This window comes from Saccostrea cucullata, unplaced genomic scaffold (genome assembly GCF_032062105.1).
Source record: "Saccostrea cucullata isolate Sc308-1 unplaced genomic scaffold, CSIRO_AGI_Scuc_v1 ctg2826, whole genome shotgun sequence".
Lineage (NCBI taxonomy): Eukaryota > Metazoa > Mollusca > Bivalvia > Ostreida > Ostreidae > Saccostrea > Saccostrea cuccullata.
The window spans coordinates 17259-44353 of record NW_026926086.1 but is presented as its reverse complement, the minus strand read 5'-3'; the positions used below and the strand labels follow the sequence as shown (position 1 = coordinate 44353).

The window sequence follows — 27095 nt, the reverse complement described above, 5'->3', positions numbered from 1 at the left end:
TTTAATTTACATTAAATCAGATTTTGTAGACATATTTTGACATTGTTTCAATTGACATGTATTAAAGAATCAAAAATATTGTGATTTATAAAACTTTTTCCGCTTTAAAAGTGCTAAAATACCATCACAGAAGAGGTCAAAATATCGTAATTTACAAACAAGACACCGATTATTGCTGAAGTGATGTTTTCTGTGAAATAGCACAACACTAGCCAAAATTATCCTACAAGTTAAAATTAAGAATTGTTTATGAGGCTGTCTACGAGATATGCCAGATTTGTGACCACTTAAACAGGGACATAGTTTGTAATTATGAAACATTTACCGAAACAAGTGTATCTTGTTACTTTCAACCGTATATGGTTATTTTATATCATTATTAAATCAAATGCTGAGTTTTTAAATATAAAATCCTAAACTATTCCCGTTTTCACCTTGTGTAAGGACCAAGAATTATATTTTAGTAACAGTGTCGATTAACCCACTTAAATGACACCGCACTGACATTTTTTGTGGCAAAACATTTCATATTACAAAAGAAATTTACAAACAAAACATGAAATTGATCAGAGAACACTGCTCCTATAGTTTTCTGCATAGTTTTCTCGTAGACACGCTCTAAATATTTCAATAGTTGTGACCTTTTAAAAAAAGTTTAAATTTCAGAATATGGGCAGTCATCGTTGAAAACGGTAAAGGAAGGATATGGAGATAACAAACAGTATACAATCTCAAAGTCCATGAAACAATACAAAATAAGAGCAGAGCAAACACGGACCCGAGAAATATAAGAAGTGGGATCAGGTACCATGGAGGAGTGAGCATCCCCTGCTGACCGGTCATTCCGCTGTGTTCTCCTTGTCATGGTCAGGAAGTAATGGAAAAATCAGTCGTCAATTTATTGTATAAATAATGGACTAACAATTGGAATGAAAAAACGTCAGTCAGCATTTGACTCAATGAAAAATTGTATTTGCTTACAAGGTAATTATATCGATCATAGAAGAATTTAAATGAGACTGTTGATATTCTTGTTTTATAAACTTGCTTTTCATTAATTAACCTCGCTTTAGAAATTGTTCATACGTAGAGCATGCTTTTGCGTACCGAGTCAACAAATTGAAATTAATTATCCCCGGGATAGCGTTGAACTTTTCACTTTTCCATTTAGGCATATTGTTCCACTTACAAAGATCACATAATGACATCGTGGTGGTTTTTTTTTATTTTCTGTAGTTTTAGTTGAAGCCTAAAGTATGGATAATGATAACAAAAGATTTTTATCCACTGGCAGGACTTTTCCCATTTATCAGTGCTCTATATAAAAAAGTGCTAATTCGCCATATTCTGATCTGCCTGCTGCTTTAAACTAATCTGCGTGTTTCACATGTATAAGAACGAAGATATGCTTTCTTTCCATTTTCAGTGTTTCATCACCTTTAACAAACATGTGAGTACACACCTATTATGTCGACAAAATGCGCAAAATGCAAGTCAAATCCTTTTTCTTAATCTTTTAGTATTAAATGCAGTAAGGTTTAATGTATTCAAAGAATTGTAATTGGGAGAGGGAAAATGTTGGAAAAGTATTTCCGGAAAATTATTTCATTTATCTTTAAGTTTCAAATATTTCAAACTAATAGTTATAACTATTTAGAACAGATCATGACGTACATGGTTAAACTGGAAGCATGTGTTGGATCCCTGGAATGGATGATGTCTGATTTTTGTCTGAAATATAGGCGTGTACTATTTCGGCATATTATTCGTACGCTAAACCCTTAAAATAATCTGCAACAATAAATGGGTTATAACTACATTGAGACAGACTGATAGGAATCATTACAATTAACATTGCTACCGTTTTATTTATATTAAAAGTGTATGCGTGATATTCAACCCCCATTCTTTTCTCTACTTTTAGCATTTTATACAAATCGACATCACCTAGGTTTAAATGTTTGATCAAGGAAGTCAATATCATTCTACCTGGACACGTCATACAACAGAAATTGCTGATACTAATCAAGACTGATTAGGTACTGTAAACGGGATTTCATAAAGAAGGTAATGCTTTTTATGAATCTCATCTTTGTGACATACAATATATGTGTGTTGTAAGCTATACACAAAAATACGTGCCTTTTTACCTACACTCTGATCATTTTTTAAATAGATTTCAGCAACAATAATGGACCAGATACCAGATACAGCACAGCATTTTATCGAGTGTGACACATATTCATGCAGAAATTTCTCTAAGTTTTACTGCAATACATGTCATCAACGAATCTGTAACTTCTGTAGAACGGCCCATTTAAAGGTAAATAAAGACCATGAGATTGTCCGCTATCAGGAGAGAAAGACAAAACTTCCTTTAGAGAAATGCAGGATTCACCCCGCTAAAGACATAGACATATACTGCAATTTTTGCCTTGATGCCATCTGTTCTGTCTGCTTTGCCCGACATCACAGTGATCATGATAAAAATGACCTTGAAAACATCTACAATGACTTGCTACAGCAATGTCAGAAAGAAATAAGTGAGATCTGGAATACAACCATTCCTAAAGCTAAAAATATTGTTGAATCAATCGGGGAAACGAGATACATTTTCAAAAATGAAATTGCTAAGTCAAGAATTTCCATGAAGAAGAGGGCAGATGAAATAAAAGAGGTTGTTGACTGCATACTAAATAATAAAAATAAAAGTCTGGATGAGATTGAAAACTCTGTTCTAAATGAGATGATGACAGAACAGAAGAAAACAGAGGACTACATATATTACCTGGAAAAAATGATTGCAGACTTTGAAGGTAGAATGTCCTCAATAAAACACTCTGAACTCATGAAATTCCATTTAGAAATTTCATTAGCTACACTAAAGATGCCTTTCATAGCTAAACCTAAATTCCCAAATTTAACATTTTGTACACTCAATAAAGATGAACTTTCCAAACAGCTTGGTGAAATTGAATTAGATTCGTCTGAGAGATTAAAGCTTTGTACTGTCACAAAAGTAAGTGAAATTACTATCCAGGAAAATGGAACTTATCATTTGTCCCTCTTGCCATCGAAAAAAATTTGGAATAGTGATATGTCGGGGAATCTCATTCAGTTTGATAAAGAAGGAAACATCTCAGATAAGATATCTATCTCAAGTATGTGTTATTTCCAAGCTAACCACACAGTCACAAAAGAGGGAGAACTACTTTACACAGATGGCTATGAAAACACTGTCTATAGAGTTACTTGTGAAAACGCCATCCATAAACTTACTAATACAGGAGACAGGAGACCAGAAGCCATCTATTCCTCTCATATCAATGGACACATATTGGTTGCAATGGAGAAAAATAAATTCATGGCAATAACCAGATACAGCAGAGAAGGGACGAAACTACAAGACATACAGTGGGATGACAAAAGACAAAATTTGTATCAAAGTATAGACTACATCACAGAGAATATCAATGGTGATATCTGCACATCAGATGAAGACGCCAGTGAAGTTGTGGTTGTAACTGCATCAGGAGAGTACCGGTTCTCTTACTCTGGCCACCACTCTCAGCCTGGTTTCTGTCCCTACGGAATCTGTACAGATGTTCTTGGACACATTTTAGTGTGTAATGGCTATAATCCACATAATGAAAATAGCAGTAGTGTCCACTTGCTGGACATCAATGGTCATTTCCTGTCTTTCCTACTCACACCAAAACAATGTCCTGAATTTTCCTGTGCTCTGTGTATTGATAATGAGTACAATTTCTGCATTGGGGGATGGGGCAGTTCTACTGTATCTGTGTACAAGTATTATCAGGAAACAGACAAATGATATTTCATATTCAACATTGCTCATTTCTGATCAATTAGTATCAAAATCCCAGTAATTGTTAACACAGTATAATCAATACAGTTAACAAATGAACATCTGCTTTCAAAATTATGTTTTTCTTGTGTGCTTGCCATGCACAAACACATTTTTGTTTCAAGCATAAACAACTTGAAACGATGTTTTTTTTTTTAGTTTAAATTCTTTTAGTATAGGTGAATGCATTTCTTCTCATAACTTTTTCTGTCAAAAAGAGTACTTATTATACAGCCTAATCTAGATATATTGAACTTCAGGGATTATAACAGAAAATGTTCAATACTATATCTTAAAACGTTGTGATGTATATTGAACATTGATTGTTACAATGTATATACGTCACAGCCTTTGTAAACAGTTGATTCTTTATATCACAATGCAAACAGCTGTTCTGTTCGATTATATTTTTTTTTCAATTATACAGCAAGATTTAGGATGACCGAAGAGACAGTCATTAAACTGTCCTCATTATTAAATGAAGGACATATATATAGGGAGAAGAAAAAGTCCTTATTTATGGCTGTTCTTGGGTTAAATGAGTTAGTTGGGGTATTTGGTGATCAGAAAGTTCATCTGATACCAACCCTGTAAAAGCTTTCACACACTTTCCACTCTAAAATATTCACTTTCTGAAACCTCTTAACCTGACCCATTTCGACACAAAGACATTTGACCTTTCACACTTCCAAACCAACCTGTCAGTATTGAATTCCTTGGATACACACGTATGAATGAAATACTTTATGAATGAAGAAACAACAAATTCCAGAAGATTGTGCTCTGTGACGTTCTTTCTTTTTTTCTAGAAAAATGTTTGCTGAAATTTCAAATATGAAAAATCAAATCATAAATAAAAATAATCAGCTTATTTGAAATAAAAACAATTTGGCCAGCGGTTATTGCAGAAACTTTTTCTCCTGTAAACAAGAAGACCTGTAATCCACGTGATTTGTGATGCTTATGATCAATAAAAAGAAAAAGCGTAATCGAAAAAAATCATGAAATACTTGAAATATCTGAAAATCAAAACTACATGTAAATAGGTATATCAAAATAAACTAACCTTAGCTACTCCGTCGATTTACAGTCATAAAACTACAACACACTAACTGTTTATTATATTTCAGATCATCAATAAAACAAATTAGGTAACTTTTCTTAGCAAATTACGGAATTCGGAATCATAAATCTATGATACGTGTATCCCTGTGGCAGCCCCCCCCCCCCATTCATACCAAATCTGAGTACACTGTTCCCTAGATACCCATCCCCAATTGTACAGAAGTGCACTTTTATTTAATACCTGAATAGTTAATCGGATTTTTTTCCCAGGTGCAGGGAATAGCTCAGTGTGTTCTTTGCCCGAGGCCAACTGCACAAAGGGTAAAAATGCTGGTCAATTGACAGTTCAAGCATTAAATTATTACTCTTTTATCTAATTCCATTCTCAGTATTTAGTGTTTACAATTGAATATTACAAAAGGTTCTAGTACCATTATGCATTTAAATCATTATATTCATACCTAGATATGGTGCCGATTTGAAATATAACTCAAGTAACTTTCATTGAATGAAATATCCTACCACTGAAATCTTACATTCTAAAATAATATCAAAAGATCACTTAAAATAATTGTTTATCACACGGAAAGGAAGGAAAGTTCTGCCTGAATTCCTCCTCCTCTATCACATCATTGTCTCTGTCGTCGCCATGGAGTTTTGTCTTGTATTAATACATCTCCTCAGCCTCTTTCTGAAGCCGTATCCTCTCCTGATGTTTCCATGACAACATAAAACGATTGAAGATTTTGTGCAGAGACAACACAATCTCTCTATTTAATTCTTTCCTCACCATGGCTGAGTTCCGCAGTAAAAATAATGCACCAAGGTAAAGTCTAAAGGAGAAAGGGATAGAACGTAACATATTAGAAGCAACATAATATCATATAGTTTTATATAGTCCTCTACTCAACCAATGAAAATTCAACATTTTAATATAAGACATGTACAGGATACAAATGACAGTATACTTTTACCCTGACGTGTGGTCTGTTCCGCTCTCCTTCATTCAACCTGACACCAATTTCTCTACGAACAGGATTTTCTGAGCTAACTTTATGCTGCTAATCAGATCCGATGAATTAAATAGGAACTTTCCTAAAAGCTGAGCTGCTTCCCTGATGTGACCTATTGTCTCATGGACCTTGGGAACAAAATTCACAAATTTTCCTATTTCTGAAAGCATTCAAAATAACTGAAGGTAATTGAAAAGAATTTTTCTTTAAAAAATATAGGCAATGTAATCAATACTTATCCCATCATCAGAACTACTCCTACCTGACTAGTTACTTTAAGTCTCTCTGTCAGCTGTTGAGCATTGTATGTTTCTGTTGCACAGCCAGCTATAAATCTCATCCCACATCTCACCTAAAACAAACAAATGCCTCATGTATCCTAAACTATGCAACACCTACATGTATAAGGTGGTGCAATGTATCTCTATATTATCATTTTTTAGACTTCTAAATTCAATCTGATGCATATTCATAAATACAGAGATTTTCATTTGTAGAAAAGAGCAAGCCTTGCAGATAGCAGCCCCAGTTTTGTAAATGAGAAGGGACTTAAAAACTACATGTTTACACTGATGATGCACTCAATTTGACTCACTTCTTGTTGACATCAGGTATAACCTTTCTATCCGCTCACCTGTTGGAGGGCCACTATGAAGGGTGTGGTGATGTCTCTGTATAGAGGGAACCCCTCCTCTAGTGAACTGACCAACCGCTGGTGAGTTTTCTGCCAGGTCCTCTCTTCTGCAATCTCATTGGATAATTCTCCAGATTTGCAAACTCATAATAATTTGTCCATTAGCTGAAGAGTGTGAGTGGCTGATCCTTTGGTATTGGCAAGATGCCTAATCATGTTCAGCAGTTGTTTGTGCTGAAAGAAAGGAATGCATTTCAAGGACAAGTAAGACAGCTGAAAGATTTCCCTCTTTTGTATAATTTCATGTTGGACACGTACGGTTCATACTTCTTTAAAGATTTTTTTTCCTTTTTGGTGAACTTTTATTAAAATGTATATTAATGGTTATTTTCTTATTTTTATTTTAGAGTTATTTCATTTCGCCCGACCGGGTTGTGTATGCGCGTGCCAAGATTGTTGCAATTGAGTCCAGCAAGTAGGGGTCTTTTAGAGAGTCGTTACTTTGTATATTTAGGGATCAGAAGTCCTTTTGGGGATTGGGGCCAAATTATATCTGATTAACAGTAATGGTTTCACACTCTCCTTGGTTTAAATAGAATCATTATGATAATGTTTCATATGTATTTGTTTATATTTGTATTAAAATCTGTTAAATGTTATGGAACATGATATCTTTTTTAACAATGTGAATTTCGGTATCCTTTGAACTCGAATTCATTTTACAGCGGGACTAGCTCTGGACGGTGCTGTTTCAGTATGTTTTCCTTAGTTCAACAATACATGAGCACGAAATGCATATGTGTAGAGAATGTGCAAGTTGGATTTTTTAAAACGAGACCTTCTAACTTTAAAATGAAAAACATCTATAGAAAATAACTACCAATATCTTTATAATTATTTGGCATCTAACTCCATTTTTCTCTTTAAATTCTGCACCTATACAGACACTACGTGGAGATTTAAATGTTTTGCTTGAAGAATCAAGTTTATTGCACGGTACCTGGATACACGTCATAATTACTATTGGCAGACTGGTGGGGTATTGTGAAACAGATTAATTGGTACCAGATCAAAGAAAAGTTAGTAAGTTTTATGAATCTCCTCTTTTAAATAAAGAGCATAAATGTGTTTTGAGAGGTGTTTTGAGAAGTACTCATTAATAAGTGCCATACTGCTTCGCTGAAATAATGTAGCCCTATACCTATTTATGTATTTTTTTGGGGGGGAGGGGGGGGTGCTCCTTAGAATCTCTTTAATGATGCAAGCTCGGGGTTGATATACTCCCAAATAGATATCCGCTTAAATGATCAGTAAATGGCTATCTAATAAATGTTTCTTACCCGAGCTCGAAAATAAAGTAATGTAAGACTTAAATCAATCCAATAATACATAGAACAATTCATATATCTGTTATTTTTTATGTAATTGACTTGCAACTAGTATTTATCCGCCATGTTTAATAAACTTTACCGATTTTATTTGGGACAGCCAATGAGATACAATGTAAGGGATCCATGGGAAGGTTTTTATTTTTTTTTATTTTTTAGGCATTCATATCTTGTTTTAGACATACATTGTAAATATCGCTATTTTCGAAAAAAAAAGTCAAATGGAATAGTTTTGTTTATCGATGTTTCGTGATGACATACATCACAATCATTTAGTGACCCCAATATTTGCTTTTTGAAGTTATTCTAAACTTCCAGCGCAAGTCTTAGTGCACAACGAGAAAATCGTCATGGCTTCTGAGGAGAGAGATTGTTTAAGGTCAGATGACACGTTCCTCAAAAATTTATATAATTTTTCTTAAGAATTTGTCATTGAAGTAAAGGTGCTTAAACAAGTTTCCTCACAAAAAATTAGGGTACCTTACCAGGCATTTGAATAAGATACCACAGGGTCATTTTTCTTATATAATCCTTATGGATAATTTCTTATGACCTATTTCCCAATTTTGGGTGTGCTTATATCTATAAAGAGTTTTTGATATAATATATAATATATTAAAATGAAATATATTTGGGGAACGTGTCATCTGACCTTAACAGGCAGATTTATTTATCAGCTTTTTGTGTTTAGCGGTCTACGTTGATGATGGTGAATACAAATTTCGTCTTTTTAGGAGTAAGTTGAATGTAAAAACAAATTCTTTTGCCTACAGTCGCCTGAATAATTAAAAAAAAATATGCGGACCATTACGAAGATGCCATGGAATTTGTTGCCCTCTCCAAAAAATATCACATTGAAAATATCAGAGAGGGCTTTATTATTGCAGCTACACTCTGATTATTAATATTTTCCAGATTTTTGGTCGTTGATAATGGATGAAATAACGGATATAGCCCAGCACTTTATCGAATGTGACATTTTTCGTTAATTAATTTTTACTGTTATATCTATTGTTTTAAGATTTAAAAATCGAATGTTTACCCCCCCCCCCCATTTCTTAGGGGACCATCTCAAAAGTCAACAAAATTTAATATTGGAACCTATGGGACTTTGTTGGAAAAGAGCTAAATTATCAAAAAGTTTCCATATTTTTTTGTATTTCTGCCCTAGAGATTTCTTTTTCAGCCACGTAATTGAAAGTTATTGTAAAAAATTCACCAAATTGTGAAATTTCAGAGAGGTTTACCATTTAGGTTGGTCTATGTCTCCATTTAAAAAAATGTTGTTTTTTTTGCCCAATACCTCTAAAATTGCCATATATTTCAGAATAAATACATATCTATGCAGATGAATTATCGACGCAGGCAATTTTTTTTTTAAATTGCAATATTCAGATTGCTACTATGTTTCTTTTGATGTTCTATCATCAGTTTTAGATCAAGAATAATATACATGGGCTACTTTGAACATATCAGCGATTGATGTTTCATTCCCCAGCGACAAACATTATGGACAACGCTTATAAATTGGAAAACAGTGACATATTTGGAGCCATTTCAGCGTGTTTTCTTAATAATTGTTGTAAAATAATATTTTCAGCCCAGTAAGCGTTAGAGATTATGCTAATTTTATATTAAAATCACAATATTTGGGAAAAGTGTATACTATCGCCTTGATGACTGCAATAAGTTAAAAAGCTGTGCAAAGTCATTCGCACTCGAATAAGACTCGGCCTCAAATCAAATATCAAATATATAGTTATTTGCTTAATTGTTCGTCGAGTGAAATCTTACTAAAATGCGGGATTTCCTACAGGCCTTAGTTTAAGAACAGTACATTAGTATGATCAAGGTCAATATACTATTAATAAACCAATTCTTTAATTTTTAAATTATTAGAAAACATTTTGAAAGAAGTAGTATCGTTTAAAATTTTAAATTCAATTCGTTTTCACTCTTTGCTCTTCTGTTATTTGAACCACAGATACTGTGTGATCGTCTAGCCAATTATTCTCTTATTATTTAATTTCTGCACTGATCCAAAGACTGCATAGATATTTCAATGTTTTTGTCATTCCTATCACCTGGCCACAATGTGCTTTTGTTTAAAACAGGAAGTAAATTACATTTTACATGGATACACGTCATACAGTACAAATGGCCGACACTTATCATGACAGTGAACTATTGTGAAAGAGATTTATCTACTAGATCACATAAAAGGTAATACTTTAATTTGTGTTCAGCATGTTGTAAGCTATACCCACTTATAAGACTGGTGTTTTAATTACCTTCACTCTGATAATAAATATTTTGTAGAGTTTTGATTAATAACAATGGACCAAGTACCAGATACAGCCCAGCATTATATCGAGTGTGACACGGGATCATGTAGGAACTTCTCAGAGTTTTACGGTAATACCTGTCACCAGCGAATATGTGACCATTGCGAACAGCCTCATAGAAAAAATAACAAAATCCATAACATTGTCCCTTATCAGGAGAGAAAGAGAAAACTTCCTTCTGAAAAATGCAAGATCCATCCCACCCAAGAAATAGACGTTAACTGTAAAGTTTGCCAGGATCCTGTCTGTTCTATATGCTTTACCTCACATCACAAACGTCATGACAAAAGTGACCTTGAAACCATCTACAATGACATTCTACACCGATGTCAGAAGGAAATAACTATGATCTGGAAAACTCTCATTCCCGAAGCTAAAAATAATGTTGAGTCACTTGTAAAAGAAAAAGAAAACATCAAGAGTGAAATTGCCAAGATAAGAGTTTCCATGAAGAAGAGAGCAGATGAACTGAAAGAGGCTGTTGAAAGTGTACTTCTTGATAATTATAAAAAAATGGATGAGATGGAGAACTCTGTACTATATGATATAGGGAAACAACAGAAGGAAACAGAGAACTACAAAAATTACCTTGAAAAAATTATTTCAGACTATGAGAGTAAAATGTCTTCCATAAAACACACTGAACTCATGAAATTCCAGTTAGACATTTCATTAGCTACCCTGAAGATGTCTAGAACATCTGAACCCAAACTTCCAACTTTTACACTAGGTACATTAAATAAAGAGGAAATAGCCAAACAATTTGGAGAAATTGAATAGATTTATCTAAAATATTTGAGTTTTCCTCTGTCACAAAAGTGAGCGAAATAAATATCCAGGAACCTGGAACTTCCCATTTGTCTCACTTGCATCCCAATAAATTTTGGGCTAGTGATAACTTTTCAAATCTCATTCAGTATGATATGGAAGGAAATATCTTATGTAAAATATCCACCAGTGTGCCGTATATGCAAGGTAACCACACAGTAACAACAGAGGAGAACTTCTTTACACAGATATAAAAAAAAAAACATTGTGTACAAAGTAACTAGTGACAAGTCCATCAACAAACTACTTCAGACAGGGAAATGGAGACCTGGAGCCATCTACTCCTCTCCTATCAATGGACACATACTGGTTGGGATGAAGAGAAAGTCAGACCATACAAACAAAATAACCAGATACAAAAGAGAAGGGAGGAAGTTACTAGACATACAGTGGGATGAAAAAGGACAAAGTCTTTACCAAAGCATACGCTATATCACAGAGAACATCAATGGTGACATCTGTACATCAGACTATAATGCCAGTAAGGTGGTGGTGGTGACTGCATCAGGGGAGTACCGCTTCTCTTACTCTGGTCACCACTCTCAGTCTGGATTCTGTCCCTATGGAATCTGTACAGATGTTCTTGGACACATTTTAGTGTGTAATAACTATTTTACATTTAATGAGAACTGCTTTAGTGTCCACCTGCTAGACATTAATGGTCATTTCCGGTCCATCCTTATCACACAAGATCAATGTCCTAAATATCCATGTGCTCTCTGTATTGATCATCAATACAATTTCTGGATTGGGGGATGGGAATGTTCTACCGTCTCTGTGTACAAATATTTGCAGAAAACAGAAAAATGATATTTCATTTACTGTATTATGTTTATGCTTAATCTGTTTGTGTAACAAACAATTTCTCCTAGTTAGACAGACATACATGCATGAGAAATAAATGATTAACAACAAAGCTTAATAAGTTTACTGGAAAATGAATTTAGTTTAATACATGTTTAAATCCCAGATTCAACCCATTTGATAATTAAGTGACCTTGTTGTTGATTGCCTATATTTACATTTGAGTCCAATATGACACAAATAAAAATCTAGATTACTAGGCTGTGCCACACAAGTTTTAAGTTCACCTACCTCCAGCATTTGATTGTTATGAATAATATTTGCAATGAAATTCCAGAATTTGTAATATACACATGTATTATAGTGTTTTCCCCCAAATAATCATTATACTGTAGATTGAAGTACTTTTTTCCGTGTGGTATAAATTTACACTATGTACGCGATTACAAATTTTCCGCGGAAATTTGTCCAAGCGTACTTAACGTAGAACCTACGTCGTATGACATCATAACTAGTGAATGTGTTTAGCCTGTGCTAGATCCATTATGACGTCATAATTGATTCAATGTCATTTCCCGTACTTTACAGCTTCAGTATATTTATACTGCATTTTGAAATTCACAGAATTCGATTTAAAATCATGCCGAAATAATCTTCATAATATTCGATTTATATATGTTTTTTAATATAATGCTTAATTACAGTATATTTCTTGAATTAAAGAAACCTTTAGGCACCTTTCATTTAATAGATCTTGACCTTAATTAAGTTGACAAATCCAAGATTATATTGTGTGATGAAATTGCCATGTATACTACAAACTGTAATAATGTAAATGGTATGTAACTATTTTGAAGGAATGCAAAATCTTTTTTAAAAAAATCGTCAGTTGCCAACAAAATAGTGTAATATCTTGATGAAATGTCTCTAAGTCAAAGATGTATGTGTTGTAGATTATGTGTACATTTTATGATATCTATCATGAAATGATGTGCATTCCTTTTCATAATTATTTGTTACTTATTCATATTCTTGGAGTTTTATTACAATTTCTCTATTGAATATGATCTTTTAAATTAAAAGCATAATTTTTATAAACATTTTAAGCTGAAAGTAGCCCCAAACAGTCATTTAATGATAAAATCCGTGTAAGTGCAAAAAGGTCAAGAATATTAGTATCGGTAAATAACCTATCTCTCATTAGTTAGAGGGGAAAGGTATATATTTAAATCACTTTTTGTAATCATTTGGGTATGTTCTTTATCATATTAAAGATTGAAAACATTGTGACAAAGACTTCTGATATATATTTACAAATGTAGGGTGGAAAATTGACTGAAAATAAATAGAGTTCATTTGCCTATAGTTTTGAAAATTTCGACTTTTCTTTTATGTCAATTGAATAAAAAAGAATTTATTCTCGGGAAATATTGTTTAATACTGTTCAATTAATAAACAATAAAAACAACAATGTTTAAAGAAGAAATTCTGGGATTTTGTTGTCTTCTTTGCATGACAAGTACCCCTAAAATGACTGAAATTGTGAAGTCACAATACGTATTTATCATTCCATGTTTAACTGGCTGCACTACATTTAATAACAAGGAAACATGTCATATGCTTTTAACTGATTGATAAGCAAGTGCTAATTTATCATTATAAAAAGTTTGAAAATCTTGTGACAAAGACTTCTCCGACATAGGTTCTACCTTAATTAACATAAATGTCAGGCATATATGCCTAGCGACGGTCTAGAAAGTTCGCGTAATTTTCTAGCCGCGGATTAAACAGAAATTGAGATTCCGCGGAATTATGACCCCGTGGGAAAAAGTATGTCTACAGTAATTTAAATTCATCACAAGTAAATTTTTTTTGTTCTTTTCACTTTTATAAAATTGGTCAGTTTGTTCTCGTTTGCTTCGAATACTAATTGTCAATGAGCATTTGAACATTCAATGTTGCTTTACAACTGTCAAATAATAAACAATGTCATGTACATGTATTTAGTTATTAATTAGTAGCTTAATAAAACTGGGTCATATTTATCAAGTTAATTTTAGTATCTGATTACATCCAACCTTACCAAATTTTCTCTGGTCCTTTCAATACTTGATGTCGTGCTCTGAAGGGATGAGGACCAGTTTAACCACCAGTTTCGTCCCGTGGTGGACGTGTTGGTCCACAGTTGTTGGTACAAATCACAGAGTATCTCACACAAAGTGTTACTGACAACTCCCTGTAAATAAATGTGAAATTGGCATATCATAATAATTACATTTTTATTGTCCAATAGCAGGTTCTCTAAAAGTACTGTGTGTATATATAATTTGGCGTAACTATTCAAAATTTAGAGTAACTACTGGGTATGGAATTGTTGGCATTATCACAAATTACTGCTTCAGATGTCTGTTCAGTGTATTGCATACGTAAATGATTTGTTAGTGGAATTCATTAATCAGTGCATTGTTGTCTACGCAAAAGCCATTAAAATATTAAACCTGCTTTTTAAAGTACACAAACAGTATTACGTAACTTAAGACCAAAAAATTAATCAATAGTTTCCCAGGCACCGTCACGTCAGTTCAAAAATCATTTTTTTTTATTTTGATCAATCTAATTCTTCGAAGGTGATTTCACGCAATGTACATTGTAAACAAAGGATTATTTTTTTGTGTGACCTAAAAAAAAATATTTTTTTAACTTTTGAATTTTGATATCTTTAAAAAGAAAAAGACTTTGGGGATATATTTAACAAAAGTTGAAATTATTTATGGACAATTAATTTTCAAGAAGAAATACAAATACATTTTTTTAGCGATTAGAATCGGACCAAGGGTTTTAAGAGAAATAATTCAATTTTCTATTTTTTTTTCCAAGTTAAAAAAGAAAATCGAGTTATTCCCTTTTTCATAAATGCTAAGATAGACGTTTTTATTAGAAAAACAATATATTTATTCTAAATTTTCAGTATTGTATTAATTAACTTTTAAATAAATGTTTTGAGTAACATTATTTAAAGTTCAATACATACTACAACCAATTTCAGAGGACAAAAATTAAGAATTGGTAGATATTATCATTTTATTGAACAAATGGTTTAGAAAAGGTGCTTCAAAAAAAAATAATTAATAAAAAAAACCTGCCTGTCGCATTGATTTCTGATTTTTTTTTGACTGAGAAACTATTGATTAATTCACAAATCATTAACACATTTCAGATGACCTCAGATTCATTATAAAACACTGGATTACCTAACTTTTGGCTTCACACTTGGTTTTCAGTTTTGTTAAAGCCATTGGTGACACAGGTGTAAACTGGCTTCCATAGTTAACTAATGCCCCTATCTCTGGTGAAGCAGTACATTCTAGTGATGTCAACATTCTATTGACTAGCTTCAGCTCAGAGAGAACAAACATGTGATCATGAAGAAGCCAAAGGTCAACATTCTTCCCAGATGTTGATTGACTGAACTGTAACAATACATTGCTGTATTCTGATTGGTCCGTTCCCATTGCACTGTCCACTATCTTTCTTTCCTCTCGTGTCAGGTTATATTGCTGCCGGAGTTCTCTAACATTTCCAATGGTCTCTGTGTTATTGCCTGAAAGTTGATCAATTCAAATATTGCAATAGGTAATGAAATGGAAAAATAAAATCATGAGGTTCAAATTATATTAAAACAGCATATGCAAAACTGATACACGTAATTAACCAATTCAGTTGAAAAGTAAACTTAAAAACAAGAGAATTTCCATCTTACAAAAAAGAATTTATTTTTGAGTTAAAGTCAAGCAAAATTCATACCATGTTCAATTCCAGCTTTCACTTCAGTCCCTGCATTGATTACTAATGATAAGAGTTCGCTCCTTCTGTCTAGACGTAACTGGACTTTATACTCCATAATGAGGTCAGCAGCCTCTCTATGGATGTCAGATAGTTTACAGAGGTCAGTTAGAGGCAAACAGTCCTCCGCCTCACTCTGGGTTCTGTAAGGAGATGGGTGACCATGGGAATTCCAGAACCTGATGTAACAATCTGTCTCCTCATATCCTGACAGCAGAACTTCACCTGCCTGGTACAGATGTGGGAAACACTCCATAAACCTAAAGGTAGAAAAACTATGTTTAATGAATACATAATATCTATGTTTTCCTTCTCACAGTTAAAGAATTCCAGTATAACATAAATTTTCTGTCGAAATGCCAAAATCAACAATTATCAAAGCACAGAGAAAAAAAAATTAAATTCTTTATTTTTGTCTTTTAAAAAATTTGATTTCAATGAATTTAACACAATAACTTAAGACTTCTTTTCAGTTCTACATTTTTTTCATTCACTTGAACAAGTTATTGACATGCCACTGTAATAAATCTTTCCAATATCCTTTCACTTGACTTATTTCTTTACCAGTCACCCATTACAGGCAGAAGTATGTCCTTGACCCAGGAGTAGTATAGAATGACCTTGTTAAGGTCATGATCCTGTGTGTAGGTAACCAAGGACTCCCTCATCCTAGCAACCCAATAAACCTGTCCATCACCTAGTAACCAATAAATAAATATTTTAACTTTAATGAAAATCCAGCTTTCTATGGTTAGGTAAAACTGAATCTTGAATGTTTTTTAAAATTGTGAAGTGAATTAGTGATTTGAACACTATCAATAGCTATATGGGTCAAGAGGAGTGAAAACTCAGAAACATACCTTAATTATGCTTTGGAATTCCTTGTCTTTACCTAATTGGTTGAATTGTTGAAGGATTTTTATCTGTATGTATTATGTCTGTATTATGTCTATCATCAGATTCTCAAGGATCCGATAATCTACTTCAAAATTCTCCTTGCTCCCATCTACAAACAAATATGATCAAAATTACTCTTTTTTTTCAAAAATTAGATAAAGGGCAACACAAATACATGACATTGCACAGTACCGTGTAACATTAATAAAAAAAAAATCATAGAAGCAAAGTATTATTATTGCTTGGTAGATATTGAACTACCCCCTAAGAATTTCTTCAGTCTGTCCCCTTGTGGAGCCCCCTACAGCTAAACTCCTACTGACGTGAGACACCAGCCCATACAAAACTATCTCCCTCCCAGACAGACCTCAGAACCTGGGGACAATGACGGGGGTCCATATAGTACTGTCTGACACCAGTTGATGAACAGAACATTAGTGTATTCAGAACTTATTCATCAAAACCATTAAGTAACTGTACTTTCTGAACTTTGTTTGCTGTTATTCTCTTTTATGTACATGTATGATATTATACAACATTTTAAAAGATGAATTTATGAGAAAATTTGAAAAATAAATGTATTGCTACATGTAACAATTCGAACTTACCATTATCAATTTTTCTGTATTTCTCCAGCACCAGACTCTTTACATCGTTCACCACCTGTCCCATGACACCCTGTACAAGTTCAAGGTGACTTTTAGTGTCGTCAAGCAGAGAACTTGATCTTGACCTACTCAGTGCCTCCCTGTAACTCTCTAACATCTGCTGTAAGAGTCGGGAGCGCAGTGGGAGTGTGTCTGGTGTAGAGAGATGCATATACAACATACAGACAGACAGCAGACTCTGCCACGTACACAGGTCAGGTGACAGGTCATGTGACAGGTCAGGTGATTTATTGATAACATCTCCAGTAGGCAGTCTACAATATAAATAATTGTAATTTAACAAGCCTAAAGAGATCTAAACATATCAAATAGCAAAACGATCACACCTTACTTACTAGCATAAAAGAGTGAGAATTTCTTTATGCAATGCAGTTAAAGTTTTCAAATAAAGATTTGTAGTTATAAAACCTTCGATAAGTTTAACTTAAAGCTCATCTTAAATGCTTGTTTACTAACGTTTTAAATATTAGTATCGCCTTATAATGTTTCACTTTCAATATTGCTTCCTGTTTATCATGTCCTGTAGTATAATGTGTACCAGGGAGCATAAAACTGTTCAAAATTCCTCGACTGTATCCAACACAAAAATCTGTATATCATATTTTCATTCAGCATGTGCAGTGAAAATTAGTTTTACGTAGCATTTACCTCCCATCTAAATAAATTTCACCGCCTCTGTTCCTAACTGCTCAGGAAATCTCTACAAATTAAACAAAACTTTTAAACTCTGTGTTCTCTGGCAAAATGTTTTTTGTTGACACATTGAACCAAATATGTTGCCATAGAAATCAGTCAATGGCTGTATAACATCCAATTTTCTAAAATAACATAAAGATAAAATAAAATTTTGGCATACTTTATTTTCCAGTATTTTGAGGCTTAACAACTTGATTTCAACATTAACCAAAGAAACGTGAACATCACTTTGAATCACGTGTCTCATATGCATGGCATACCTTGATAAACAATAAATCACTCTTGCACAATAAAATGACTTTGTTTTATCCTCCCTTTTTCACAAACACCATTTGACATTTTATCATCTGTTACTTTGTCAGACCATATTATAGTAAATTTAACAACCGTCTACATGGTCTCATAAAAAGTTCTATCAATATGCTGGGTTAACAACAAAACAATGGTTTATTGTTTATAACAAAAATGACTCATAAAAACACTTCTCGTCCAAAAGTTATCAACTAATTTTTTCAGCTCATAATATCACTTGGGAGCATATATTAACATCATCATCGAGTTTTGAAATGTGAAAAAGAATATTTATCTAGTGTATAACATGGTATAATGTTTCACTAGAAACAAAATATTTAAAAAGATAGTAACCATTGTTATACAATAGATGAATTCAATAATCATGCGTGGTTTGTTCATTTTTTTATATTTACATTTGCAAATGTTTTCCTTTATATAACACTACTGAAAGCAATGCGTATCTATAACTGTATAAATACAGGTACGGGGTCAAGAGGTCATAGATTAGCGTATGGATAAACGTTTGACGTAATTTCTCAATGACGTCATAAAGGGTCGACGCGCGTTCAGTGGATTACACACTTGCCGTTCGGTTTGAAAAAAAATGCATTTCGCACGTTAAAAGTCACAATCTGGCAAATATAAAGATTGATTGATTGTATATTGTTTAACGTCCCTCTTGAGAATTTTTCACTCATATGGAGACGTCACCGATGCCGGTGAAGGGCTTCAAATTTAGACCTATACTCGGCACTCAGGGCCATTGAGCAGTGAGGGTTCTTTATCGTGCCAACGCCTACCGTGACACGGGACCTACGTTTTTAAGGTCATATCCGAAAGACCCGTGACTTTCACTTCTAGTGCCGAGCGCTTGGCGAAGGAACAGTCACTACCTTTGTTTACGTCTTAGGTACGACGCGGCGCCGCGATCGAGAATCGAACCCGGGCCTCCCGATCACGAAGCAAACGCTCTACCACTAGGCTACCGTGACCGGTGGCAAATATAAAGAATGAATAAGTCACAAATGTAAATATAAGTAATAAGGTATCATTTTAAAACTTCTATCGGGCTATAAATACGGGTTGGTACGAGATTAAATTCACCATAATACCCTTCGGGCTTTATGGAATTTAATCTCGTGACCACCCCGTATTTATATCCCGATAGATGTTTAAAAATGATACCTTATTTCTTAAAAAACTCTAGTCACATCATGTCCATCTCATATGTATTGCACACATATTGTATTATCATTTGTATTGTATACATTGTATGTCCTCACAGGTTCCTTCTCAAACCACAGTACATCCATCTACACAGGAATAATCTCAGCTTTTACAAGATCAACCATTGTCACACGACATCAAATAACATCTACACAGGTATAATCATCTACAGCTTTTACAAGATCAACCATTGTCACACGACATCAAATAACATCTACACAGGTATAATCATCTACAGCTTTTACAAGATCAACCATTGTCATACGGCATCAAATAACATCTATACAGGAATAATTATCAACAGCTTTTACAAGATCAATCATTGTCACACGACATCAAATAATATCTATACAGAAATAATCATACACAGCTTTTACAAGACCAACCATTGTCATACGGCATCAAATAACATCTACACAGAAATAATCATACACAACTTTTACAAGATCAACCATTGTCAAGGCCGGTATACACGATGAGATTTGTAGTATAATACAAGTATTATAATACTTTTGTATTATAATACTTTCTTGTACAGACGCTAATACATATCTTATAAGATTGTAAATAAACTATTATCCCCACGTGTTTTTTCCTGCCATATTTTTCTCTCTGTCAAAATAAAAAAAACGATAATAATAAGCTCTGCTTCTAGCATCTTTTTTGTGGTAGCTACAGCTTAATATATTCCACAAGTCCTCTTCCCCTTCCCATAAAAACCACGAGTTTTTATTCGAAGAGTCGGCCATTATTATTTACCATGTGCTTTATTTAGAAATGATATAAATAGGATGACCCCCAATGTGAGTACATTTGATTGGTTGAAAGTAAAAGGTGAGTTAAGACTTGTATTAGGAAAAAGAGCATTGCTCTATTCTTAATACAGTTTTATAAGATTCGAAAAATCTTATGATACACTGTATTAAGAGTGTATACACAGTAAGATTTTGTATTATAATACAAATCATATAATACAAATCGTACCGTGTATACCGGCCTTCACACGGCATCAAATAACATCTACACAGAAATAATCATACACAGCTTTTACAAGATCAACCATTGTCATACGACATCAAATAACATCTACACAGAATAAATCACCTCTGTTACAGCTTTAAACAATGTCTTTAAAAGGCATTACACAGAATCTACACAAAATAAATTAAACATCCACTGCGGTCACAAGTTCAAACCATTGTCTTAAAGCGTCACACAACACATGAGGAAGGGAGTTAATATATCGCAGTATGATGTAGAAAGGAAAAGGGAAGTAATCCATGTAAGGTTTGATTTCTGGAAGCTGAAATTGACTAATACAAATGAATTGCATGTCTTTAATCAACATCACTATATTCTTGAACATTACTATGCTTGTCATCAAAGTTAGTAAAATAAAAAAAAATAATTAATTATCATTCCAGGTCAAACAACTTTTGCAGTTCTCCCCTTGATTTAAACATACTTTACTTTTATAATACTAGTAACTAAGATAATTATTTGGATTCACAACACAAGTTTTTAAAACATAATCTGCCCTCTCCCTTTTTATAAGAAATGATTACAAAATTCCTGTAAAATAATAACTTTCAGGAAAACAAGAGGTTGAGGGACCACATCACAAAGTTACTTGCAAATATAGTGACATAAAGAGCATTGAGGCTTGCTATTGATTACTTATTATTTAATCCTTCTCTGTTTTGTAGAGTTCTTACCTGGCTTCCGCTTCTGAAAACTGGGACTTTAATGTCTAATATGGAATCCTGGAATTGGAAACATATGATATTTAATATTTAAAAGTAATACATGTATGACAAACTCAAATTATCAATTATCCAAAATTATCCACTCAAATTATCCAAAAAATAGAACATGGGGAATTCGTGAGTTCTGTACCTTGTTTTGGGGATTATCTATGATAACAAACACCCCGGCCTCCCGAGCCTGTCTGACGGCTGATTTCACTGTCTCCATTCCCTCATTAAACAAGCCCCGCCCATCAGACACGATCAGGAGTAATTATGACGTCTCGGGATTACCCAGCATTCCCCGCTGTCGGGACCGAGCCTCCAGCATCACTGATGTGGCTTTCTTCAAAAGCTGAAACGAAAATAAAATAAGTATGATTTAGTACACAGACCTGTTGTCATAGTGTTTATTGGCTAGATTTGATGCATGTTTAACACCTTTTCAGTCCTACCTGAGCCACTTTGGTTTTCTTCTGTTCAAAGGTAAACTGCTGTAACAATCTGGACCCTGAGTGACTTGTGAACTGCTCAATGAACGGGTGAAGCACTTGTACAGACTCTCCAAAACTGTGTGAGGATATAATTTTTGCTTGTTAAAAAATGAACTCGCCATACTATAATCTTTTTTTTAAATTCCCATTAACAGAAACTTACTTTTACATTGATGCATAACATACCTGCAGATACTTAAATCTCCTGCCTCTAACAAAGGCAGGGCATTAGAAATCAAGGCCAGGGACTCAAAAGCCAACTGTTAAAAGAAAATACCTCTGCAAACAGGACTGATATTTCTTTTGATTAAAAATCATCCACAAAAATTTATGCCCCCTCCATTATTTTGCCTGTCATACTATAAATTTAAATCAGATTTACTTTTGTGTTTTATTTCTGTTGTTTACCCTTGACGTTTTTGTTTGATTTATGTCTTTTTGTTTCTGTCTGTGTCTTGACCTACCCTCCATGTTTTTATTACTGACCTGTTTGGAGTGGTTGTCCACCATACTTGAGGAGTCGTCTATAGCCAGCTTGATCTGGTACTGTCGTTTGCTGGGCTTCGTACGACGGAGCCAGATTTTGTCTTTCCTGAACTGACTGGCGATGTATGGAATGACTTTCCTCATGTTTAATCTCTTCCCAGTCCTGTAGTCTCCCCTAAAACATATCAAGCGTGGATATGTATGGGATTTATTCAACTGAGAACTTTAAAACATGTACCAAATAAAAGCTACATTCTTTTACTTTTCTCAACTAAATTCACATTTTCCAAATACGCCTTTACTTTTTGTCGATACAATTTTAAAGTCGATTGTTAAAATTACATGTTTTACGCCAATACCAGTTTGACCACTGCAATAAACATTTGAATTTTTCATTTCTTTCAATACATTTCTGCGGAAAAAAAATATATGAATAGTTTCTTAAAATTTTCCTGATTCTTAGGTAATTTTTTATTTGAAAACATTATTTTTTTACAATAAGGAGGAATGCTGTAGAAAAAGCACATTTTAATTTCGAAGTTTTTTCTCGTAATTAAGTCAGAGTAAATTAAGAAATAAATGTTTATATTTTATAGGTTTTTGCAAAAAATAAACTTCTATAGAGTCTCAAGATTAAAATGGTACCTGACTTTTGGAAATTTTTTAGAGCTACGCTAGAAAAAAAAGGCTTATCGGTCGGATTTGACAGATACGATTGTCAAAGGGTTAACGTCATTTTTTTTCTCAGCAAATTCTTCCTAAAATGCATGAATTCCTTTAGTTTAAAACAAAACATGAGCATGAGGTCAATTCATAACCATCAGGATTATATGAACCACTTCTTTTTATCATTTAATTGCAAACAAAGAACCAGCCAATATTGTTTAACATTATGGTCACCTTTTCATGCTACCCTTATCTTCTTTAAATTATTGGAACCCCTTTTTCTTTAAATCCCGCAGCTTTGCAAAGAATACAAAGAGATTTAAATGTTTTTGTTTGAAGAAGGTAGTATACTGCGTTCTTCTTAAATGCACATAAATTACCAATGACTGACACTAATCATGAATGTGGGATATTGTAAAAGATATTCATTTTCCAGCTACATCATATAAAAGGTAATAAGTTTAGGTAGCATCTAGCAAGTGTTGTAAGATAAACCAACTTATAAGTACCTCGCCTTCACTATGATAATAATGATTTTTTTTTTACAGATTTGATAAACAAAAATGGATGAACTACATGTACCAGATACAGCCCAGCACTATATCGAGTGTGACATAAAATCTTGTAGAAACTTCTCTGAGTTTTATTGCAATACCTGTCATCAGGGATTCTGTGGCCATTGCAAACAGCGCCACCTAGTGAAGAACAAAGGACATGAGATTGTCCTTTATCAGGAGAAAAAAAGAAAACTTCCGTCAGAAAAATGCATGACCCACCCAACACAAGATATAGATATCTACTGCGATGATTGTCAGAATCCTATTTGTTCTACCTGCTTTACCCAGCACCACGGTGATCATGAAAAGTGTGACCTTGAAAATATCTACAATGAAATTCTACAGCAATGTCAGAGGGAAATAACTGAGATCTGGAAAAAAGCAATTCCTGGGGCTAAAAATAATGTCAAATCAATTTTAGAAAAGAGGGATAATGTCAAGAAAGAAATTGCCAAGGTAAGATTTTCCATGAAGAAGAGAGCAGATGAAATGAAGGACATTGTTGACAATATACTAACTGATAATAATAAAATACTGGATGAGATCGAGAACTCTGTGCTAAATATTATGGTGGAACATCAGAAGGAAATAGAGGACTACATAAAGTACCTGGAAAAAATGATTGTAGACTATGAGAGTAAAATGTCATCAATAAATCCCACTGAATTAATCAAATTCCATCTAGATATTTCATTAGCTACTGTGAAGATGCCTAACAAAGCTAAACCAGAATTGCCTATTTTCACAGTAGGTACACTAAATAAAAAAGAAATATCCAAGCAGTTTGGTGGAATTGAACTAGAGTCATCTGCAAAGTTTCAGCTTTCCTCTGTCACAAAAGAAAGTGAAATAGCTATCCAGGGACATGCTTATCATTTGTCTCCCTTGGCTCTCGATAAATTTTGGGCTAGTGATGTCTCAGGATATCTCATTCAGTATGAAGGAAACGTCTCATCAAATAATATACACATCAGTTCAAGGTATTTCCAAGGTAACCACTCAGTCACCACACAGGGAGAACTTCTTTGCACAGATAACAGTGCAAACACTGTCTACAGAGTAACTAATGACATGTCCATCAACAAACTAATTGAGACAGGGAAATGGATACCTGGAGCCATCTACTCCTCTCTTATCAATGAACACATACTGGTTGGGATGGAGAAAAATAAATTCATGAGGATAACCAGATACAGTAGAGAAGGAAAAAAGCTACAAGACATACAGTGGGATGATAAAGGACAAAATCTTTATCAAAGTATTTACTACCTCACAGAGAATATCAACTGTGATATCTGGACATCAGACTTGGATGCTGCTAAAGTTGTGGTGGTGACTGCAACAGGAGAATATCGGTTTTCTTACTCTGGTCACCACTCTCAGTCTGGATTCCATCCTTATGGAATCTGTGCAAATGTTCTTGGACACGTATTAGTGTGCAATGGCTTTAGTAAGAATTACTCAAGTGTCCACCTGCTGGACATTAATGGTCAGTTCCTGACTCTCCTCCTCACACCAGAACAATGTCCGTCATCTCCCTGTGCTCTCTGTATTGATGATCAACACAATCTCTGGGTTGGAAGAAGGAACAATTCTACTGTTTCTGTGTTCAAGTATTTGCACAAGACGTAAAGATAATAGTTTATGTACTGTATTACGAATGCCACCAGCAGGTTGTAGCTTCCCATATGAGTGAAAAATTCCCGAGAGGGACGTTAAACAATATACAATCGAACAAAAACAAATGTAAAATCAAATAATGTCTCAACCCCTGTCAATGTGAACTCAGTACAAACAAACTGGTTTGACAAATGAGTTTCTGTTTTTGAAATTATTTTTTACTCAAGTCCTAGAAGAGCTTGAGTTATCAAAAACGATGCTAGGTCATCGATTTACGAAAATATAACATTTGAGTAAATAAAAACATTTCAAGAGACAAAAATGAAGCTTTTGCTGAAAATGTCTATATATTCTAAGATATTAAGGGTTAAATGTTGGATTCTTTTCTATGTCGAATAAATAATCTATTCAGAGATTTCGCGCTTTTCTTTGCGTAGGGATCTCAGGTAACTTGCATCCATGGACGAGTTCATCGGTTAAACTGAAAGGTGATACAGGATGACTTATCGTTTAACATTGCTTACAATGATCTGCCTAAACTGAGTGACAATTATTTTAATTACACTAAAACTAATGTTAAATTCTACCCTTATAAGTCTATAATTTCGTTTTTTTTAAATCAGGATATCACGGCCGCAAGTGGCATGTTTCTGGATTTACGAGGGCCGTTCAAAAATTACGCAGACTGTGCTATTATTTACTTTTACAGACGACATATAGTTATGAAATTTCACATAAATATGTATCTTAAAGATTCCAATTAATTTTGGGCAAAATTTCTGTATTTTAAAAAAATTCTACTAAAATTATCGGTATGTTGATATCGCTGATTGAGAGGTATGGAGCACGACAAAAACATTGAAGCAAAAGCATGCGAAATCAAATATTTAATTCTTTTCAAGTTCGTGATTTATTTTCCACAGTTTTCTCAAATGTACCTTTAAATTGTTCTATTATTATGTATTTAGATTTTGGACGTAATATTTGATGTACTAACAGAAATATAGTGATTTTTCTCCGATGCAATTCCCGTGAAAACGACTGTAAAAATGAGGTCTGCTGAATTGACCGCGCATCGCACTTTTGTTAAATAATGTGTAATGCTCGAGACATCGCCAACATAGATCCAAAATGAAACATGTAGTAAACTAGGGTATTCGTGACATTCGTCCACAAATAGCAAATTGAAATTTTAGACCGTTAGACCTCTGTAAAAAGGCTATAAGGGAGGAAGGGAAGAAGATAAAAGACAAAAACTTTATCCGGACTGTAAAGAGCGTGATTGAGAGTCAGCAATATCACAATATATCACACAAATACCTGCAGTTTTTAGTTTTAAAACAAAGAAGAATATTCTTTACTTGTTAAATAGATTTTAAGCTTGACAAGAAATGGTGTTTGGGTGTTGAGTAGATAATGTAGCTCAAATTGTTCAGGTACTCTTGGGAAGATGTTGACGATATGTAAGCTCAATTAAATATATTTTTTATAATGCCTGTGACGTCGACGATTTTGCTGCTCCATGATTTAATGACATGTCCTGAAAAATCACTCAAAATTGATACCAATTTACAATATTTTGATATGAAATTTTTAAGACCATTAAGTAAAGATTCTTTTTTATTATGTGTCATATTTTGCCCGATTATGTCATCAAATAGTTTTTCTGTGCAACAAGTCCGCGTAATTTTTAAACGGCCCTCGTATACGGAAGATTCTATCATTGAAAAGGTGCACACAGTCACTTTGAAGTCATTCCTATAGGCCTATTTCAAGCTATTCTGATTGCTTCAAATCAGATTTACGATGTTATTTTATAAATACAAAATACAAATAAATGCGCACATTATTTATTACTTGGATTACAATATTTCAATTTTATAAAAAAAAAAAAAAAGAATCTACCGCCGTAGTACTATGCTTCATAGACTATTCTTGGGAAACGTTTTTTTCCCTT

At 33.6% G+C, this 27095-nt stretch overlaps 4 protein-coding genes, 1 long non-coding RNA gene and 1 pseudogene across 5 annotated transcripts; 4 read left to right on the top strand and 2 right to left on the bottom strand.

The window, feature by feature from the left end:
• Nucleotides 1–2191: 2191 nt before the first annotated feature.
• LOC134270723 (uncharacterized) lies at nucleotides 2192–3835 on the top strand. The gene has a single exon (XM_062752969.1). The coding sequence runs from the start codon at nucleotides 2192–2194 to the stop codon at nucleotides 3833–3835; it is 1644 nt and encodes a 547-aa protein (XP_062608953.1).
• Nucleotides 3836–5960: 2125 nt separating this feature from the next.
• Nucleotides 5961–6628, bottom strand: LOC134270715 (uncharacterized). Its single transcript, XR_009992869.1, has 3 exons — nucleotides 6581–6628; nucleotides 6209–6298; nucleotides 5961–6074 (listed from the first exon to the last, which is right to left on the bottom strand). It is a non-coding gene; the product is annotated as an uncharacterized LOC134270715 (long non-coding RNA).
• Nucleotides 6629–10115: 3487 nt separating this feature from the next.
• Nucleotides 10116–11097, top strand: LOC134270713 (E3 ubiquitin-protein ligase TRIM45-like). Its single transcript, XM_062752962.1, has 2 exons — nucleotides 10116–10191; nucleotides 10288–11097. Exon 2 carries the CDS (start codon nucleotides 10305–10307, stop codon nucleotides 11091–11093), a length of 789 nt encoding a protein of 262 aa, XP_062608946.1. The 5' UTR covers nucleotides 10116–10191; nucleotides 10288–10304; the 3' UTR covers nucleotides 11094–11097.
• LOC134270714 (uncharacterized) lies at nucleotides 11095–12395 on the top strand. Its single transcript, XM_062752963.1, has one exon. It carries the CDS (start codon nucleotides 11457–11459, stop codon nucleotides 11949–11951), a length of 495 nt encoding a protein of 164 aa, XP_062608947.1. The 5' UTR covers nucleotides 11095–11456; the 3' UTR covers nucleotides 11952–12395.
• A 7142-nt stretch (nucleotides 12396–19537) lies between these two features.
• LOC134270720 (midasin-like) lies at nucleotides 19538–22466 on the bottom strand (annotated as a pseudogene).
• A 1058-nt stretch (nucleotides 22467–23524) lies between these two features.
• Nucleotides 23525–25150, top strand: LOC134270722 (uncharacterized). The gene has a single exon (XM_062752968.1). It carries the CDS (start codon nucleotides 23525–23527, stop codon nucleotides 25148–25150), a length of 1626 nt encoding a protein of 541 aa, XP_062608952.1.
• The last annotated feature ends 1945 nt before the right edge of the window (nucleotides 25151–27095 follow it).

Coding starts and splice junctions, on each gene's coding strand:
- LOC134270722 (XM_062752968.1), top strand. CDS start 23,525: ATGGATGAACTACATGTACCAGATACAGCCCAGCACTATATCGAGTGT.
- LOC134270714 (XM_062752963.1), top strand. CDS start 11,457: ATGAAGAGAAAGTCAGACCATACAAACAAAATAACCAGATACAAAAGA.
- LOC134270713 (XM_062752962.1), top strand. CDS start 10,305: ATGGACCAAGTACCAGATACAGCCCAGCATTATATCGAGTGTGACACG.
- LOC134270723 (XM_062752969.1), top strand. CDS start 2,192: ATGGACCAGATACCAGATACAGCACAGCATTTTATCGAGTGTGACACA.